Raw genomic sequence first — 19388 nt, 5'->3', positions numbered from 1 at the left:
ATGTATAAAATATGCCTGTCCGATATTTAATCAGAGCGGGTTTGTTCTGTTCAAAAAGACAAACTTTGACTCAGGCGTTTCACACGTGTTTCCAGGGAAATGCACGCGAGGGCAAACGTTTGACAATGGTTAAAATATGTAAATAAATAGCTAAAGACTGTCCGCAGTGCACTGTGTGACCACCAGGAGGCAGTGTCCGCACAGAATTCTCTCTTTAGCTCTTCTTTCGTCCCAACGTCAGTTAAACTCAACTCTGAACGTTAAACTGAACTTAAATGTCTTGAACAAACAAAAAACACTTTATCATCACAAGCACTTTGTTGTTATTGTCATTTTAGAACAACAAAAACAATAATGTGTGAATGTCCTTCCGCTCTCTCTCTCCATATACTGTAGATACATCAATCTCCTCCCTCTCTCCTTACCTTCCTCTGTCTCTCTGGCCCTTTTCTCTCTCTCCTCTTTCGTCCCCTCTTTCTATCTCTCTCTTTTCCTTAATCTGCACAGTTCATCTTTTACTCTCATGAATATGGGCCAAAGTTTGAATAAAATCACTCAAAATCACCAAAAAATAAGTGGTAGCGATTTTTTTTTCAAACAACTTTATTTAATTTTCTTAACAAAAACAAACACTGTAAGCCCATACATTTCATTCCGACCGCATCGATATCCCGTAACTGCAGCGTTTGACCAACTAAAACTCCAGTTCACACAGAGCGGTGCTAAAATGTGTTTTTGTATTGTTTTTGTATTGTTTTTTTTTTGGTTTGCGATTCGCGACGGAAGCAAAATAAAACGTCTGCAAAGGTTCGTCCCAAAGGCGCAAATGAACCGGTCGAGCGGAAACTGAGCAGGAGCCGAGCGTTCTGTACAGAGTTACTGTGGACGAGAAGGAGGAGCTGGACTCGGAGAGAGACTGGTGGCGATCCGAGGAACTGCAGGTCAAAAATAACGACCGATACTTGAGAGTGGAAGCACAGAGCGTCGACGGGGGGCTTCCAAATACTACAGCGAGTCTACGGAACAGTATTGCTTGTAAATTTATGAACGATATGCCATTAACAATCAATTAAATGACAAATATTCTGCATTATTTGTATTGTTATTCGCCTTTGAACATGCTCTTGAGTGACTTTACTTTGGCATGTCATTTTTAGAACAAAAAAACCTTGACAGATTTCATGTGATTCTGGCCTTTCCCACTCTAGGAAATGACTTAAGGCTCCATCTATTGGCTGCAGAGAGAATTACATGCGTGAGATAAAGGAACGCTAGCTTGCCTCCAACATGCTAATGTAGCCGCGCAGTTTTAATGGTCCGAATTTGGAGGGAGAAATGCTCAGGACGAGTCTGGTGACAATCTATAGACTTGAAAACAGCGCAGAAGATCTCGGAATCACCAAACAGGAAGAATATGACGTCGCAAATCGGGGAAATTGTGTTTTTCAATCTTAAAACAGGGTAAATTTGGTATATTTGTAGTTTGAGTCAGTGCTGAATTTGCGTCAACACTCGATCAAACAAACGCTGGTTTCTTACTACGTCCACGCGATTTATTTGACTCTTCAAACATGTTTATTTTGAGTTAAAAATCAGCCTTAAGTTTGTGAAGAAGTACTGAACGGCTGTTAAACCTGAGCAAACAGATCAATGCAGAGAAACATCAAGCTCAACTGCAAAATTCTCGGCGACGACGACTAGGAACTAGATTTTACCTGTCTTTATCTAAATATAAATGTCACAAAACTTTATTTGCAACCTCTAATTAACTTGAAATGAGTGACAAACTGAGGCTACAACGGACAAATTACAGTTGGAACCGTTTCTGGCTGTTTAAATAATGAAAATAAAGCCAGGCTAACGGTTAGCATGGTTGAGGCAAACGTGGGAGCCCAAATTCACGATGAAACGTACTGTAAGCGTCATTTCCCGTTTCCAACCCTCTGCACCACCAGCTCCCTCAATCCAGCTCCTTCAAAAACACATATTTTATCGATTATTGACAAAAGAAACCAATCTCTACATCGTTTACGAAGTGGAAGAAGAGGAAAGGGCGTTGAAGCCACACTGTTGATATATAAGAGTATAAAGAATAACCAGTTTATTCACTGAAGCTGCATTTGAACACGTACAGCAGAGTGTTGCTACTATGAACACACAAAAATGAAATGTCGACCGTATTTAAATGAATTATGTCACCTTTTTTCCATCTAATTATGTTCATAATTTGAAGTTGGAAATGACTGGAAGTGACTTTACGTGTTAAAATATCGTCAACTTTTCATTTTCGAGTGAAGGCCAGGCATGTGCGGCCCTGGTCTATGACACCTAAACTCATTCAAACGCTATCTCCGCACAAAGATATAAGTACATTTCTCTACCTGAGCCTTTTAGAAGTCAATCCTCCGGAAAAGAAACGACGACGAGAATTTGGATGGCGCCAAATTCTCGCGAACGGTTGATTTTGTTTTGTCGCGTGTTGGTCCGTTCTCAAGAGGAGAGCGAGAAACTGTGGTTGTCAAGGAGGATTATACCGCGATTACGATGCAGATCAGGCGCCATATTGGGGAGGTCAAGAGGACGGAAAATGAATAAAAAATTTAAATGAAAATGAATGAAAAAGTTAAACCTTTTTAAATTAGAAAAGGTCCAAATCCGGACTAAAGTTGGCCAGGTCGACATTGGTGGTAAATGGTTCTAATCTATAGCATTTCTCTTTACATTAAGGCTGTACGTTCTTGCCCAGTGACACAACTGCAGTAAGCGCTGGTGGAAGAGGGAATCAAACCGCCAACCTTCAGGTCATTGGGTTAATGCTTTACAGATTATGCCACTGTTGCTGCAAGACAAAAAAAACTACTTAATTCAGGGTACAGATTATTTTTGTGTGTTGTATTATTTTATTTCCATTAATAGATATTAAGATATAGATAGATGCACAGGTTTGAGTTTAAACTAATTCTACTTTTGCCTCATTTCTTAAGATTTTAAATTTCAATAAATCAGCCTTAGAATGAGATATCAACAAATCTTTCTGTTTGTTCCATCAAAATATTTGTCAGTACAAGATTAGAACGTTTGGTTTGTGAAAGTGCTACTTTAAATATGTCTTTTTGGGGCATTTGAAGAGTACATTGTCGCCCCCTGCCGTTTGCTGACATCTAAATGAAGACAACTCTCCTGAGAAACCCTTGTCTTTTTGTAATAAGACTTATTCCATGAAGAAAGAAGGAAAAACACTGATGAGTCTGTTCTCTGACAGTGTATTTTCACGACAGAGCTGCAGGGGGAGCTCTGTCTTCTGATTTACGCTCCAATCTTTAGGTCTGTGGGATTAGGAGACAAATTTGGAGCAGATTGGACAGTTTTGATGTCAGATTCAACACACTGAACGGACAAAAATCCACGGGATTTTAAACACCATTTCCACATTTCAATCCTCTCGACCTTCTCAAAACGGGGGTTTGTTCCTTTGGCGACCACAGTTTTTCTGGACGTTGTTTGAGTTGTGGAGACGTTGCTGGTTTTTGAAAACTTTTCCTGCATTTTCTGGAACCTCGACCGAGCCCGTCACTTTTATACAAAACTATTTCTCTTGTTTCATGTACAACCCTGTATTCGACCTCAGTGTGTGGAGAGAGAGAGCAGCATTTGGATTGAACTTTGTTTCTAGAGACTATTTAATGTACAAACAACAGCCTTTTCAAGACATCACAGCAAAAAAAGCATAAATCAAAGCATCTACCTTTATCTACACAGATTTATGAACATATTGGATTTACATTATAGTGATTTTACTCTCTAAATGATTTTATATTTCGGATTCTTTAAACATTTTCTGCATCAAAACCTGAAAAAGTTATATTTACCAGACAAATTATGTCATAAGACTTTTGTTTTATTGCTTCTCTGTGTCTTGTTTTATATAAAAACAACAACAAACTTAAAATATTGCCTCGGATTTCAGGCCAAATCATCTGCCAATTGTACTTCAAATTGAGGCATTTAAACCGCACTGTAAAAATCTAAAATACAATAATCAGGAAATAAGTGCTTGGAATAAGTACCGTAGTATTTATTTTTGAATATATTTTCACTACTTTAAACTAAGATTGTCCACAGAACAAGCAATTTAATTCAAAATATGTAATATTTTTGTTTTAAATTGTTAATCGCTATAGCAACCGTCTTCAATTCTTATAGGTCTAGATATACTGGAAAAATCTATAGCTTAAATGTTAAAAAATGATCAAATTAAGTTGTATTTATCTTGATTTTAGTGTATTTTGACTTTTTAAAAATAAGATTTGTCAATATCAACAAAGGACGGTTTGTTCTTTTTTCTAGTGCAGTAGAATTTAACCCAGAAAGAAAATCTAATCTAAGATAAATACTACTTATTTCAAGCACTTTTTAACTTATTATGTTATTTTAGATGTTTTTCCAGTGTACCTTTGTTTTTCCAGCTAAATTATCTACCAGTGGAGACTCATTTTGTACATTATTTCTTATTTCAAGCTTGTTGGTATTAAACTCAAGCGCGAAAACATCTAAAGCGTAGATGTAAATTCTAAAATGAGCTCAATTCAAGCGGATATTCTTTGTTGAAGTGACGATATCAAAAGGCTGTTTGTTCCTCACTTTGTTCGTCAGATGAAGTGTGTTTGAACAGTGAATAAATGCTGCATTTCTGTTCTTTGGTGGTCGAGAGTCTCCGCCATTTTATCCAGAAAATGAAGAGAGTAGCGTGCGCCGTCAGGCATCAGGGTCAAAAGTACTGAGGATACATGCCATTTTAGGTTTCACTTACACACGGCTAAAAAGTGAGTTTAGAGAAACAGACAGGACTAAAAGAACACGATTTAAAGCCATTTTAGGAGTTTTGTGGTGGAATAATCGGACCTCAAAACTTACAGTAACGGATTGTTTTTATTTTTCGTTGACGCTGTAGCTGACCTTTTGGCCTCATCACTGCAGTAAAGTCACAAAGCAGCTCTTGAGCCTGGTTTCCACTGCACAATTGTATTTTTTATTTTCTCTTAATAAGATTCGGACGGATGTCCACCACAAGACGGGAGGGATTTTAAGTCGTACACATTCGCACCAGAGTTTAGCCGATTAGCTGCGTTTTTGGGGTGATAAAGTCCTTTTACTTTGGGGTCTGCTCGCGTTCACTGTTGGTGACAGAGATCGATCGTGGACGCGGTGAGAAGAGGGCTTACTCTGCGACTAGACAAGATCAGAAAGTTCTATGGCGACCAGACGTCCCCATTTACCTGGGACGGTCCCCGTTTTGAGCCCTGTGTCCCAGGAGATGTATCCAAAACCACTGATTTGCCATGTCCCAGACATGTCCCAGTTTTACACAGGTCATGTCCCAGTTTATTACACAGGTCATGTCCCAGTTTTACACAGGTCATGTCCCAGTTTATTACACAGGTCTTGTCCCAGTTTTACACAGGTCATGTCCCAGTTTTACACAGGTCTTGTCCCAGTTTTACACAGGTCATGTCCCAGTTTTACACAGGTCTTGTCCCAGTTTTACACAGGTCATGTCCCAGTTTTACACAGGTCTTGTCCCAGTTTTACACAGGTCATGTCCCAGTTTTACACAGGTCATGTCCCAGTTTTACACAGGTCATGTCCCAGTTTTACACAGGTCTTGTCCCAGTTTTACACAGGTCATGTCCCAGTTTTACACAGGTCTTGTCCCAGTTTTACACAGGTCATGTCCCAGTTTTACACAGGTCATGTCCCAGTTTTACACAGGTCATGTCCCAGTTTTACACAGGTCATGTCCCAGTTTTACACAGGTCATGTCCCAGTTTTACACAGGTCATGTCCCAGTTTTACACAGGTCATGTCCCAGTTTATTACACAGGTCATGTCCCAGTTTTACACAGGTCATGTCCCAGTTTTACACAGGTCATGTCCCAGTTTATTACACAGGTCATGTCCCAGTTTTACACAGGTCATGTCCCAGTTTATTACACAGGTCATGTCCCAGTTTTACACAGGTCATGTCCCAGTTTATTACACAGGTCATGTCCCAGTTTTACACAGGTCATGTCCCAGTTTTACACAGGTCTTGTCCCAGTTTTACACAGGTCATGTCCCAGTTTTACACAGGTCATGTCCCAGTTTTACACAGGTCATGTCCCAGTTTATTACACAGGTCATGTCCCAGTTTTACACAGGTCATGTCCCAGTTTTACACAGGTCTTGTCCCAGTTTTACACAGGTCATGTCCCAGTTTTACACAGGTCATGTCCCAGTTTTACACAGGTCATGTCCCAGTTTATTACACAGGTCATGTCCCAGTTTTACACAGGTCATGTCCCAGTTTATTACACAGGTCATGTCCCAGTTTTACACAGGTCATGTCCCAGTTTATTACACAGGTCATGTCCCAGTTTTACACAGGTCATGTCCCAGTTTATTACACAGGTCATGTCCCAGTTTTACACAGGTCATGTCCCAGTTTTACACAGGTCTTGTCCCAGTTTTACACAGGTCATGTCCCAGTTTTACACAGGTCATGTCCCAGTTTTACACAGGTCATGTCCCAGTTTATTACACAGGTCATGTCCCAGTTTTACACAGGTCATGTCCCAGTTTATTACACAGGTCATGTCCCAGTTTTACACAGGTCATGTCCCAGTTTTACACAGGTCATGTCCCAGTTTATTACACAGGTCATGTCCCAGTTTTACACAGGTCATGTCCCAGTTTATTACACAGGTCATGTCCCAGTTTTACACAGGTCATGTCCCAGTTTATTACACAGGTCTTGTCCCAGTTTTACACAGGTCATGTCCCAGTTTTACACAGGTCTTGTCCCAGTTTTACACAGGTCATGTCCCAGTTTATTACACAGGTCATGTCCCAGTTTTACACAGGTCATGTCCCAGTTTTACACAGGTCTTGTCCCAGTTTTACACAGGTCATGTCCCAGTTTTACACAGGTCATGTCCCAGTTTTACACAGGTCATGTCCCAGTTTTACACAGGTCTTGTCCCAGTTTTACACAGGTCATGTCCCAGTTTTACACAGGTCTTGTCCCAGTTTTACACAGGTCATGTCCCAGTTTTACACAGGTCATGTCCCAGTTTTACACAGGTCATGTCCCAGTTTTACACAGGTCATGTCCCAGTTTTACACAGGTCATGTCCCAGTTTTACACAGGTCATGTCCCAGTTTTACACAGGTCATGTCCCAGTTTATTACACAGGTCATGTCCCAGTTTTACACAGGTCATGTCCCAGTTTTACACAGGTCATGTCCCAGTTTATTACACAGGTCATGTCCCAGTTTTACACAGGTCATGTCCCAGTTTATTACACAGGTCATGTCCCAGTTTTACACAGGTCATGTCCCAGTTTATTACACAGGTCATGTCCCAGTTTTACACAGGTCATGTCCCAGTTTTACACAGGTCTTGTCCCAGTTTTACACAGGTCATGTCCCAGTTTTACACAGGTCATGTCCCAGTTTTACACAGGTCATGTCCCAGTTTATTACACAGGTCATGTCCCAGTTTTACACAGGTCATGTCCCAGTTTTACACAGGTCTTGTCCCAGTTTTACACAGGTCATGTCCCAGTTTTACACAGGTCATGTCCCAGTTTTACACAGGTCATGTCCCAGTTTATTACACAGGTCATGTCCCAGTTTTACACAGGTCATGTCCCAGTTTATTACACAGGTCATGTCCCAGTTTTACACAGGTCATGTCCCAGTTTATTACACAGGTCATGTCCCAGTTTTACACAGGTCATGTCCCAGTTTATTACACAGGTCATGTCCCAGTTTTACACAGGTCATGTCCCAGTTTTACACAGGTCTTGTCCCAGTTTTACACAGGTCATGTCCCAGTTTTACACAGGTCATGTCCCAGTTTTACACAGGTCATGTCCCAGTTTATTACACAGGTCATGTCCCAGTTTTACACAGGTCATGTCCCAGTTTATTACACAGGTCATGTCCCAGTTTTACACAGGTCATGTCCCAGTTTTACACAGGTCATGTCCCAGTTTATTACACAGGTCATGTCCCAGTTTTACACAGGTCATGTCCCAGTTTATTACACAGGTCATGTCCCAGTTTTACACAGGTCATGTCCCAGTTTATTACACAGGTCATGTCCCAGTTTTACACAGGTCATGTCCCAGTTTTACACAGGTCTTGTCCCAGTTTTACACAGGTCATGTCCCAGTTTTACACAGGTCATGTCCCAGTTTTACACAGGTCATGTCCCAGTTTATTACACAGGTCATGTCCCAGTTTTACACAGGTCATGTCCCAGTTTATTACACAGGTCATGTCCCAGTTTTACACAGGTCATGTCCCAGTTTATTACACAGGTCATGTCCCAGTTTTACACAGGTCATGTCCCAGTTTTACACAGGTCATGTCCCAGTTTTACACAGGTCATGTCCCAGTTTATTACACAGGTCATGTCCCAGTTTTACACAGGTCATGTCCCAGTTTATTACACAGGTCATGTCCCAGTTTTACGCAGGGCATGTTTTTGGACCACTTTGATCCCCGCCATCAGTAAAGAAGGGGATATAGTGTTGATTCTTTGGGTGTGTCCCAGTTTTTATTTCTGAAACTCTGGTCACTCTAGACATGTAAGATATAAATCGCAGCTCGTCTTTGATCGTACGTCGGTCCCAAGTTTCGTCTCAAGCCCCGATTTTGAACCGGGACTCAAGATTTTCCCCGCAATCAGAAATCTCTCACAGTGGAAACCCGGCATTAGGATCTAATCACGTGCTCTGTCTGTGTGTAATTATAACGTGTCTTTGATGGTGAATTCTCGTTGTTGCTCGTCCCTTTAGTTTGACATTGAGCTGGACGGATCAGTTTTCTGTGGTGGAACCTGATGGAATTTGGTGGCGACAGATAAATTTGCTTTAATGTATTTTACTTAATAATACTGAATTAAATGTTCAAAAGTCCAGAGATTATTTAAGAATTCAATGACTATAAAAAGTGAACTTAATATTCCATTTATTCAAACTCATTTACAGCAAACACAGGCTTCAAGTCCATTTGGTTTGACTTCTGTCTATTTTTCCAGACTCATTTCAACAACATTATCCAACTTAAAAAAAAAAAAAAAAAAAAGGCCAATTTGAACTTAAATAAATATTCAACTATGACCTTTGACCCCAGTGCTGACGGTCACGTGACTGACCCAGTAGTAGACTCTGAAATTAAGATTGTTTTTTCTCGTAAAGGCTTCTGACCCTCATGTCTCTCACTTTGAAACATTTATTAAGCTTTTTAAATTAAATTTTAATTTTTTTTAAATGTATTTGTTCCTTTTTCCTCTCTCGTTAAAAGTTTGCCCTGAGTTTCTCCATGGACTGCTTTAAGTACAAAATACATCGACACAAAATCATTAAAAAAAACAGAAACAAAGTACAAACAACGGAAAGCGCAGGCCTCTCGAGTGGATTATTACATTGTTATTACGTCGTTCATGGGAGGAAAAACACGGCAAACGAACAATATCTGCAGGAGTTAAAATAACTCAAAATATCGATCTGAAGCGAAGTTTTGACTTTAGTTTATGCTGCATTTGCTTTTAAAACTCGATTAAACAATTCCAACGAAAAGCTTTGTCAGAAGAAAAAGATAATTTAGACATTTTGGTTGAAATGTGAAAAAACTCATCACATTGTGGAACTTTAAACACGCTTGGCCCAATAAAATGGTGCGAAGAGTGCGACACGTTCAAGAATTTCTGACAAATCCTTTCATTTTGTTTCAATTTCGACTACGTTTTCAGGGCGTAGACAACGGCAATCGCGTGTTTTTCGATTCCGATTCCAGTAGTTTTTTGTTTAAATATACTCAAACAAGTCAGCAAAACCATGAAACAATAAATAAGTAACTACAACTGCTCATTTTGAAGTGAGAGTAACTGAAGTAGATTTTGCTTGTTTGCCGTGACAGTGAAGCAGACAAGACGCACCAGAGTCTAGACTACGGCGGGCGGCCAGGTCGGTGTGGGATTAATTTAACCGCTCTCTAAACAAACAAATCGGACTTCACGATAATGTTCATACAAAAGAATATCTGGTTCATAAAATACTGGTGTAAAATTTTGACGTAAAAACAAAATAGAGTCAGGAGAACTCTAAATAAAGTAAAAACCCTGCAACGTTAATTACCGACGATGAGTCAAATAAAAGTCTAGTCAGCTAAATCAGGCTCAACTCTAGTATAAAACATTAAAATTGGTAGAATTATGACTTTTATCTTGATTTGAGTCCATTTTGACGAGTTTTTCTTATTCTTAAATGTCCCATAATGCAAAATTGACTATTGTGAGCTTTCTATTAGTGTTAAAGTACCTCACAACACTCCAACACAGTAGTTTTTTTCCGTTCATCTGTGCATTTAGTGGATTTAATCATTCGAAACGAGGGCGGGGTTTTTCAGCGAAACAACGACCGCACCCAAAGAGAAGCTCCACCCCCTCCAGGAAGTGTCCGCCCAGGCGGATTACGCAAGATTTACAAGTCTTATATTTAAAGTCTACATGGCAGGTTCTCAGGTTTTCTCATTATGACATAGTTTTACATCTGTTAAGTTAGTTTGTGAAGAAATGACAGGAAGTAGAGCTGAATCCCTCTGTGATGTCATCAGTGTGCGACGTGCCATTGAAAACACAGAGCCAGTTTACACTGACACACTTTTCTGACAGTTTAAATCATCATTCAGCAAAATAAAGGTGTTATATGGTATTATTGTTTGTCAAATTATAAGTTGTGTGTCATTTAAATGGTTTTGGCTCATGTTTACAGTCTGGTTGCTTGGTAACAGCTGTGGAATTACCTTTACCCGTGTCACATTTGCTGCTCATGTCCAACCAGGAAGTACAACTATTGCAAAAATGCTGAAACTGGGGACAAACGGGCAAAACGTTTCGTAAAATCTGAAATGATAATCCTGTCATAGGCACTTTAAGCACGGCGGGTGGAGTCGGACTGCACCCAGAACAGAGGGGGGCGCTAGAGAGGAGCCAAAAGCAACAAAACCAAATATACAGCACAATATGGGACCTTTAAGTACAAGCACACCTTCAAATGGCACACGACGTCAAGATAAATACAACTTAATTCAAGCAATTTTAACTTTACTAAGGCGTTTTCGCAGTGTGCACGGCCAATTTATCTGTGCTACCGACTTTTAGTTTGAATTGTTAGCGGTTAAAATGCTCCAAAATGGCCGTCGATCTTAAACTCTGGTGCGTCCGTCGCACTGAACTCTTCAGCAATCAGTTCGTAGCAGCAGAACCCAAAGACGACGCTTGACCACGTCCAAGGGAAACTGCAGGAACTTCCTCATTTCAGATATTTCAGGCACTAAAAACAGTTCTTTAAGGTGACCAGGGCCAGTCCAGAGGCGATTGTGTCCGGTCCGATTGAACGACGACTGATTGACTTTTTACGAAATGATTGATCGATCGATTGATTGTTGGTTTGGTTTGATTGAAGGTTTTCACTTTGTTTTGGGAGGAATGGGGCACGGGGCGAACAAGAAGGCACAGTTTCTATGAGAATTCGGTTTTACAATGATACAGATGGAACCAGCAGAAGCAGTAGTTGTATATTTGAAGGATTATTTATGTTACACGGTGTCAAAACGTCTTGGTTTTGTGGCATAAGTGTCGGGGTCTCGACATGGGACCCCTCCACATGAGTTTTCTTTACATTTAAACTTGCAATTATTCTGCTAAGTAAATCAACCGAGCATTGGACCCAACCTTAATTGAGTACACACATAATGTGTGTACTCAATACTCACATATATATATATATATATATATATATATATATATATATATATATATATATATATATATATATATATATATATATATACACGCACACAAAGGCTTCAAGCTTTGAAACCTGCAGCGTGTTGTGCTTTCCAAGATGGCGTCTCAAAAAAAGGAACACAATTTGGATAAAAAGACCAAGATTTGATGCCCTGAAACCAGTTTGAGTGATTATAACTAGAAGAATAATGCCCCAAAAGTATTATTTTGACATATAAAGATTGGTAAACAACTAAACTAAATGTAATGTCTGTTTCCTATGACTTGAACTGAACTACATTGCAGTAGCTGTTGATGGGCTACATTCAAAATATTCCCCCAAAACAAAGCTTTTTGTGGTGGTTGTTGTTGTTGTTGTCGTTGTTGTTGTATTTCTGCAAAGGTTTTGGTTGAGGAAAGCGTCATGAGGAGCAGACAACCAAACCAGTGACAGCTCAGCTCCCGAGGATTATTTCCGTAGGTTTTCTTGCGCGCGTTTCGTTACGAGGCAAGCACACTTCGCCGCAGCATCTCCTCGCTCGTCAAATGCAGAAGGCGGAGTTTGCGAGCTCCGGGCCGCGCCTCTGCGTCGCTCTGCTCTTCCTCCAGGTAGTATCCGTCGGCGTCGTCCAGAACCGGAGAGTCTTTGGCCAACTTGGCGGAGTCCGTGCTCGGGTTGTTGTTGTTGCTGTCGTGGTGGTTCCGCGGTTTGGATCTCCCCTGACGGGACAGACGCATCCGGATCGGACTGGACGAGGACGAGAAACCCGAGTGGACGCTGTCCCACGGCGCGTCGCAGTCTTCGGAAATGTGGCAGGAATCCATTTTGGAGACGGGAGGCTGCGGGGAAGGGTCCAGACTGCGCGACTTGTGGGGATGATGGGCGAAGGACCTAGAGGAGGACTTGGGCTTGGACTTGGACCAGAGCGAGGAAGGCGGCGCCGCGGAGGGGCCCGTCCCGGTGGAGGAAAGCGGCGCGTGGGACGGCGAGGAGAGCGATCGGGGGCCGAGTTTGTGGTGGTGGTGATGGGAACCTCTGTGTTTTCGTCCGATCTGGGGCGTTTTCCAGGCGGAACTCTCCATCATGAGGTTCAGAAGGCTCTCCTCGCCCGACAGCAGCTGCAGACACAAGAGCAGAACTCAGCCACAGGTTTCCACTGGTGACAGGAGAGAAGTGACGTCATTTCCGGTGAGTGTGTCGCGTTTTCAGAGCTGTTCGTTCTTAGAGCCTTTTACCGATTAATCCACGAATTATACACACTATTTACGCATCATATACACGAAAGTGAACGTTTGATTTCTCCGCAAACAATCCGGAGCCTCAAGCCGCTCGCTTTTCAGTATTTCGTGGATTAAAAAGCCCTCCTCACTTTCTAGCTCCAGCCTGAACTAGCCTAGCGTAGCCTAGCCGCTAGCGTCATGGCTGGATCTACCTTTACCTGTTTGAGCTGTCATATGTCGAGTCAGAACCCTGGCTCCTTCTCTGATGATAGGTGCGTGAAGTGCAGTGTAGTGGTAGTTTTGGAGGCCAGGGTTACGGAGTTAGAAGCGCGGATCCGCTGTTTAGAGGAGCTTAAGTCCAGTTATAGTTCGGTTTTAGCGCGAGGGCTACCGGACCGCGCTGCAGGGCGTAGCATTAGCATTAGCAGTAAGGCCGAGCTCAGCCCCTCAGCGTCTCCCGTGCAGCCGGGACTAGACCAGGAACAGAATAGGGACCATTTTGTGACAGTTCGGAGGGGACAAGGCGCTAAACGCCGAACCTCAGAGCGCCGTGAGCTTCACGTCTATAATAGGTTTTCTCCCCTCAGCGATCACACGCCCGCTGAACACACGAGAGAAACTCTTGTAATCGGGAGTTCTATTGTTAGAGACGTGAAGCTGCCAGCTGCTAGCGTTAGGTGTTACCCGGGGGCCAGAATGGGTGACATCGAAGGAAACCTTAGGATCTTAAAGCGGAGTAGGACCCGTTTCCGGCGAGTCGTGGTTCACGCAGGCGGTAACGACGCCCGGCGGAGACAATCAGAGGTGCTCAAAGTTCAAGTAGCCGCGGTGTGTGACCTAGCGAAGTCGATGTCGGACACTGTAATATTTTCTGGTCCCCTGCCCAATCGGATCAATGCTGAATTGTACAGCCGTCTCTCAGCATTCAACAACTGGTTATCCAGATGGTGCCCTCAAAACAACGTTGTCTTTATTGATAACTGGAGTGTGTTTTGGGGAAAGCCCGGGCTCATACGCAGGGATGGCATCCATCCGACTTCGGAGGGTACATCCCTATTAGTTCGGAATTTGACCGATAGTCTTAGTCGTGTTAAGTGACCATCTAGGGATGAGCCCCAGGTGCAGAGCAGCAGTTCAAGACGCTCCTCTGTCGCCGAACTCTCGCCCGTTCTGTTACATGTGAAGTGTTCAGATTCAAGACAGATAGAGACTGTGTGTGTCCCTCGTGTCCCTCGTACAAATAATGCCAAAAAGTCACATCTCAGAAAAAATATTTCAGGCGTCAGACCAAATAACTTAAGGAAAATAACAATCACAAATGACACAAATACACAAATGAATAAACACGTAAAATGTGGACTGCTAAACATTAGAGCAATTTCCTCCAAATCGCTCTTAGTTAATGAATTAATTAGTGACTATAACATAGATCTTCTAGCTCTAACTGAAACGTGGCTTCAACAAGACGACTACGTCAGACTAAATGAGTCCACCCCACCCACCCATGTTAACTTTCAGACTGCCAGGAGCACAGGCCGAGGTGGTGGTGTGGCAGTGATCTCCCACTCAAGCCTACTCATGAGCCCTAAAACTAACAATGCATTTCACTCATTTGAAAGCCTTATGCTGTCAATCACATGTCCAAATATGAAAAACCAAAAAGGAGTTTTGTTCATAGTTATCTACCGACCTCCTGGTCCCTATTCAGAGTTTTTAACAGAGTTTTCTGACTTTATATCAAACTTAGTGTTAGCCTGGGATAAAATAGTTATAGTTGGAGACTTTAATATCCACGTGAACATGAGTGATGACGCTCTCAGTAATGCCTTCAGCGCCTTGTTAGACAGCATTGGTTTCACTCAGAATGTAAATAAACCGACTCACACTCACAAGAACACTCTGGATCTTGTCCTAACGTATGGAACAGAGATTAGTGACCTCAGTGTCCTCCCTCAAAACCCTATATTGTCAGATCATTTCCTAATTACCTTTCAGTTTATTCTTAAAGATCATCCAGTCCCACAAAATAAAGTTATAATGAAAAGGACAATATCTGAAAAATCTATCTCAAAATTCAAAGAAATAATAGAGCCAATATTCAGTGACATGTCATGTGATCCTGCTGAGAACAGCTTTAGTCCCAGTTTAAGTGATCAATGTGTCGACTTGACCATGAATTCTCTGAAGTCTGCTCTTGACGTTGTCGCGCCGTTAAAACAGAAGGTCATTAGGCCAAAGCGCGCCTCCCCATGGTACAACCAAGAACTGCGTTCACATAAACAAAAAGTTAGAAAGTTAGAGGGATTATTTCGTCGCTCTCACACCGAAGAATCCCTAAAAGCATGGAAAAGTTGCCTGCTGTCCTATAAGCAGGCTCTGCGTAAGGCCCAAACCAGATATTATTCAAATCTAATAGAAGTCAACAAAAGTAACACTAAATTCCTTTTCAGCACTGTAGCTAGGCTAACAAACTGTCACAGCGCAGTAGAGCCCTCAATCCCAGCTACACTTAGCTCTGATGATTTCCTCCTATTTTTTAATAATAAAATAAAAACAATCAGAGATAAATTAGATGAAATTACCCCCGCTATTAGCCCTGAACTAGCCCAAGCTGTAAATCTAACGTCCCATATAAATCCACCTGTAAACCTAGAAAGGTTCACAGCTGTTGATCAAGCAGAGATAACTTCAGCCATTATGTCCTCTAAAAGCTCAACTTGTGTCCTAGACCCCATTCCAAGCAGACTCCTCAAAGACATTCTTCCCCTAATTATAGACCCTATTCTTAATATAATAAATACTTCACTCGAAAGTGGCTATGTTCCACAGTCCTTCAAACATGCAGTCATTAAACCTCTTCTGAAAAAGCCTAATCTAGACCCCGACCTATTGGTAAACTACAGACCTATTTCAAATCTTCCCTTCGTCTCTAAAATCCTTGAAAAAGTTGTAGTAAAACAGCTCTGTCGCCACCTGCAGGACAATAACTTATTTGAAGTTTTCCAGTCAGGGTTCAGAGCCCACCACAGCACTGAAACTGCACTAGTTAAAGTCACAAATGATTTGTTATTAGCCGCTGACGATGGACTGGTCTCAGTCCTGGTTCTGTTGGACCTGAGCGCAGCGTTTGACACCATCGACCACAACATTCTACTGCAGAGGTTAGAATGTGATGTAGGTGTTGGAGGAACAGCCCTCAGCTGGTTTAAATCCTATCTATCTGATAGGTTCCAATTTGTTAATGTAAACCAGAGCTCCTCACCAAGCTCTAAAGTAATTTACGGTGTGCCACAGGGTTCGGTACTCGGTCCAATTCTGTTTACTCTTTATATGCTACCATTAGGCAACATTATTAGAAAGCATGGCATTAACTTCCACTGCTATGCAGATGACACTCAGCTGTATTTATCAATGAAACCTGATCAGAGCGATCAAGTAGACAGACTTAGTGCTTGTGTGAAGGAGATAAAAACCTGGATGACACTAAACTACCTGCTTCTTAACCCTGAAAAAACCGAGGTCATTGTGCTTGGCCCTAAGCATCTACGAGACGCTCTATCTGAGCAGATAGTCACACTGGACAATGTCAGTGTAGCCTCCAGTTCTACTGTAAGAAACCTTGGAGTCTTATTTGACCAGGAGCTCTCATTTAAAGCTCATATAAATCAAGCTTGTAAAACAGCCTATTTCCATTTGCGCAACAAGAGCCAAAATCAGAAGAATCCTGCCTAAAAGTGATGCTGAAAAACTTATCCATGCATTTGTAACGACTAGATTAGACTACTGTAACTCCCTGCTTGCAGCGTGTCCTAAAAGCTCCATAAAAAGCTTTCAACTGGTTCAAAATGCAGCAGCAAGATTACTAACAGGAACAAAAAGAAGAGAGCACATTACACCAGTGCTGAAGTCTCTTCACTGGCTCCCCGTCGAGTCTAGAATCAAATTCAAAATTCTACTCTTGACCTACAAAGCCATAAATGACATGGCCCCATCCTACCTCAAAGATGCTATAGAACCATATCATCCAAACAGAGCTCTTCGCTCTCAGAATGCTGGCCTTCTGGTGGTGCCAAGAGTCTCTAAAAGTACTGTAGGAGGGAGAGCGTTTAGCTACCAAGCTCCTGTGTTATGGAATCAGCTCCCGACCCATGTTAAATATGCTGACACAGTCTCTTCATTTAAGTCCAGGCTTAAAACGTTCCTCTTCGAAATCGCTTATGGTCAGAGTAGTTAGGAACAGAAATATAAACCCACAGCTTCAGCTACGCTGCCCTAGGAGTAACTATGCTGGGGGAAGTATGACAGCTTGAGCACTATCCTCTTCTTCTTCTGACTACTTATGCTATCAAACAATATTTATTTTTTGATTCCACTTGCAAACTGTTCACCGCCTTCTTTTCTTTCTCTCACTCCTGAGGACCTGTGGACCCAGATGCCCCTCCCCTGGTGAAGTGGTCCCTGCCCTGTGTGGACGGTCCCTCATCTGCCTGAAGAGTGGCTCCAGTTCGCCTCAGTCGGTCCCTCATCTGCCTGAAGAGTGGGTCCAGCTCGCCTCTGACGGTCCCTCGTCTGCCTGAAGAGTGGGTCCAGCTCGCCTCCGACGGTCCCTCTTCTGCCTGAAGAGTGGGTCCAGCTCGACTCAGACGGTCCCTCATCTGCCTGAAGAGTGGGTCCAGCTCGACTCAGACGGTCCCTCATCTGCCTGAAGAGTGGGTCCAGCTCGACTCAGACGGTCCCTCTTCTGCCTGAAGAGTGGGTCCAGCTCCAGTCTCCTTGTGTCCGTCTGTCCGTCTGTGAGAGTCGGATCTCTCCTTCACTGGAACTCCTCCAGGTTTCTAAGTTTTTTTTCCCAAAGAGGTTTTTTTTTGTAGTTTTTCCTGGCCGAGAAGGAGAGTCTAAGGACAGAGGACCCTGGGACATCGTCCCTCGCCACCACAGACATTGTTGATTCATTTCTCCCTGTGGCCCTCAGAGGCAACTGTTGTTGTGATTTTGGGCCTTACAAAAATAAATTGATTTGATTTGATTTGAAGTTACTTAAGTAGAAGTACAGATGCAGTACTTACATAGCATTTTTAGATCACTTTACTTAAGTGCATTTAAGAACACATGTCTGTACTTTCGACTGCGCTACATGTTTTAAAACTGATCTGAACAGTAAAAAGTATTTGGTTGGAGGAGTTATTTTTAGCACATTCATGGAGACAATCTGCAAGGTTTTGAGTTCAAGTCTCGACTTTGAGCAAATAAAAGATTAAGAAAATTAAGGAATTGATTTGAATGAACGTTGACCAAAGACCTGTAAAAAATAAATGGAATGAAATAGTCACATTTAATGCGGTACATTTTAATGAAGTCGTTTTTTGTAAGCACAACTTGTACTTTTACTTGAGTATTTTTTTGCTTCTGTATCTGTACTTAACAAAACTGAGTACTTCTTCCACCACTGAATCAAAGTATCAGCACAAACAAGTTTCCTTTTGTCTAAACAAGCAACAAAATTGTATCGTAGTCACTAAAAAACTTTGCAAAAGGTAAATATATATATTCTCTGCGATATCAGTACAGCAGCATCTCGACTGAAAACTCAACAAACTCTCAGGTCGTTTCGTGTAATTATCGCATTTTTCGACAGAACCCGTTCCTTTCTCGCATCCGCTTACTTTACAAACGCTCGAGTGGAAAGTTTCCTGCTTCCTGTTTTGTTCCCATGACAACAATGAGCTTCTGAGTCCCGCTGAGACACGTTGTCAATCAACACAACTGCGGCACGTTCCTGTCAAATACGCTTCAGTTTTTGTTCAAAATCAAAACGAGAAGTGCACGATTTGTACTAAAATCAGGTCTAAACAACCGAATAAACCAATGAGTAAAACTAAACTAACAACACTACTGAACCAGAAATGCTGAGAATTTTATTCCAATGTTGAGTTTGTGTGTGATTTTAATTGCCAGTAACATATTAAGAGTGCAATAAAAATAAAACCCATTATTATTATTATTATTATTATTATTAAATGAACCAAGGGTCACAGAGATTTTTGGGCCACTGGAATGATCCAAGCTTATGTATTTAAAAAACGTATAATAAATGGAGTCCAGGAAGGAAAACTCGCCATCTATGAGTTTGTAATTTTGTCTTTATTTGGTGGGATAATACCTGTTATAAATATATATCATAGTTTTGTGCATGTAAAGATCTGTGAGACTTGACAACAAAATTTTTAATTTGTCAAGTAATCATTTCTGGGACATTAGAAGAGTTTTGGTCCAGTCTACAACATGGTTGCTAGGTAACAGTAACAGGATTTCCTAGTTTGATGTCATTATT

The 19388-nt window shown here is 41.7% G+C and overlaps 1 protein-coding gene across 1 annotated transcript in view; it reads right to left on the bottom strand.

The window, feature by feature from the left end:
- Window positions 1–11932: 11932 nt before the first annotated feature.
- Window positions 11933–19388, bottom strand: part of jade2 (jade family PHD finger 2) — a 218363-nt gene continuing 210907 nt past the window's right edge. The window contains exon 16 of the mRNA XM_072445655.1: window positions 11933–12955. Coding sequence (XP_072301756.1) covers window positions 12338–12955 — 618 coding nt within the window. The 3' untranslated portion in view covers window positions 11933–12337. The remainder of the gene's footprint in view (window positions 12956–19388) is intronic.

Source organism: Eucyclogobius newberryi, unplaced genomic scaffold (genome assembly GCF_026437365.1).
Source record: "Eucyclogobius newberryi isolate DKJ021-1_F unplaced genomic scaffold, fEucNew1.0.hap1 SCAF_15, whole genome shotgun sequence".
Taxonomy (NCBI): Eukaryota; Metazoa; Chordata; class Actinopteri; order Gobiiformes; family Gobiidae; genus Eucyclogobius; species Eucyclogobius newberryi.
Note: the sequence above shows the minus strand (reverse complement) of the source record. Positions and strands in the feature narration are given on the sequence as shown.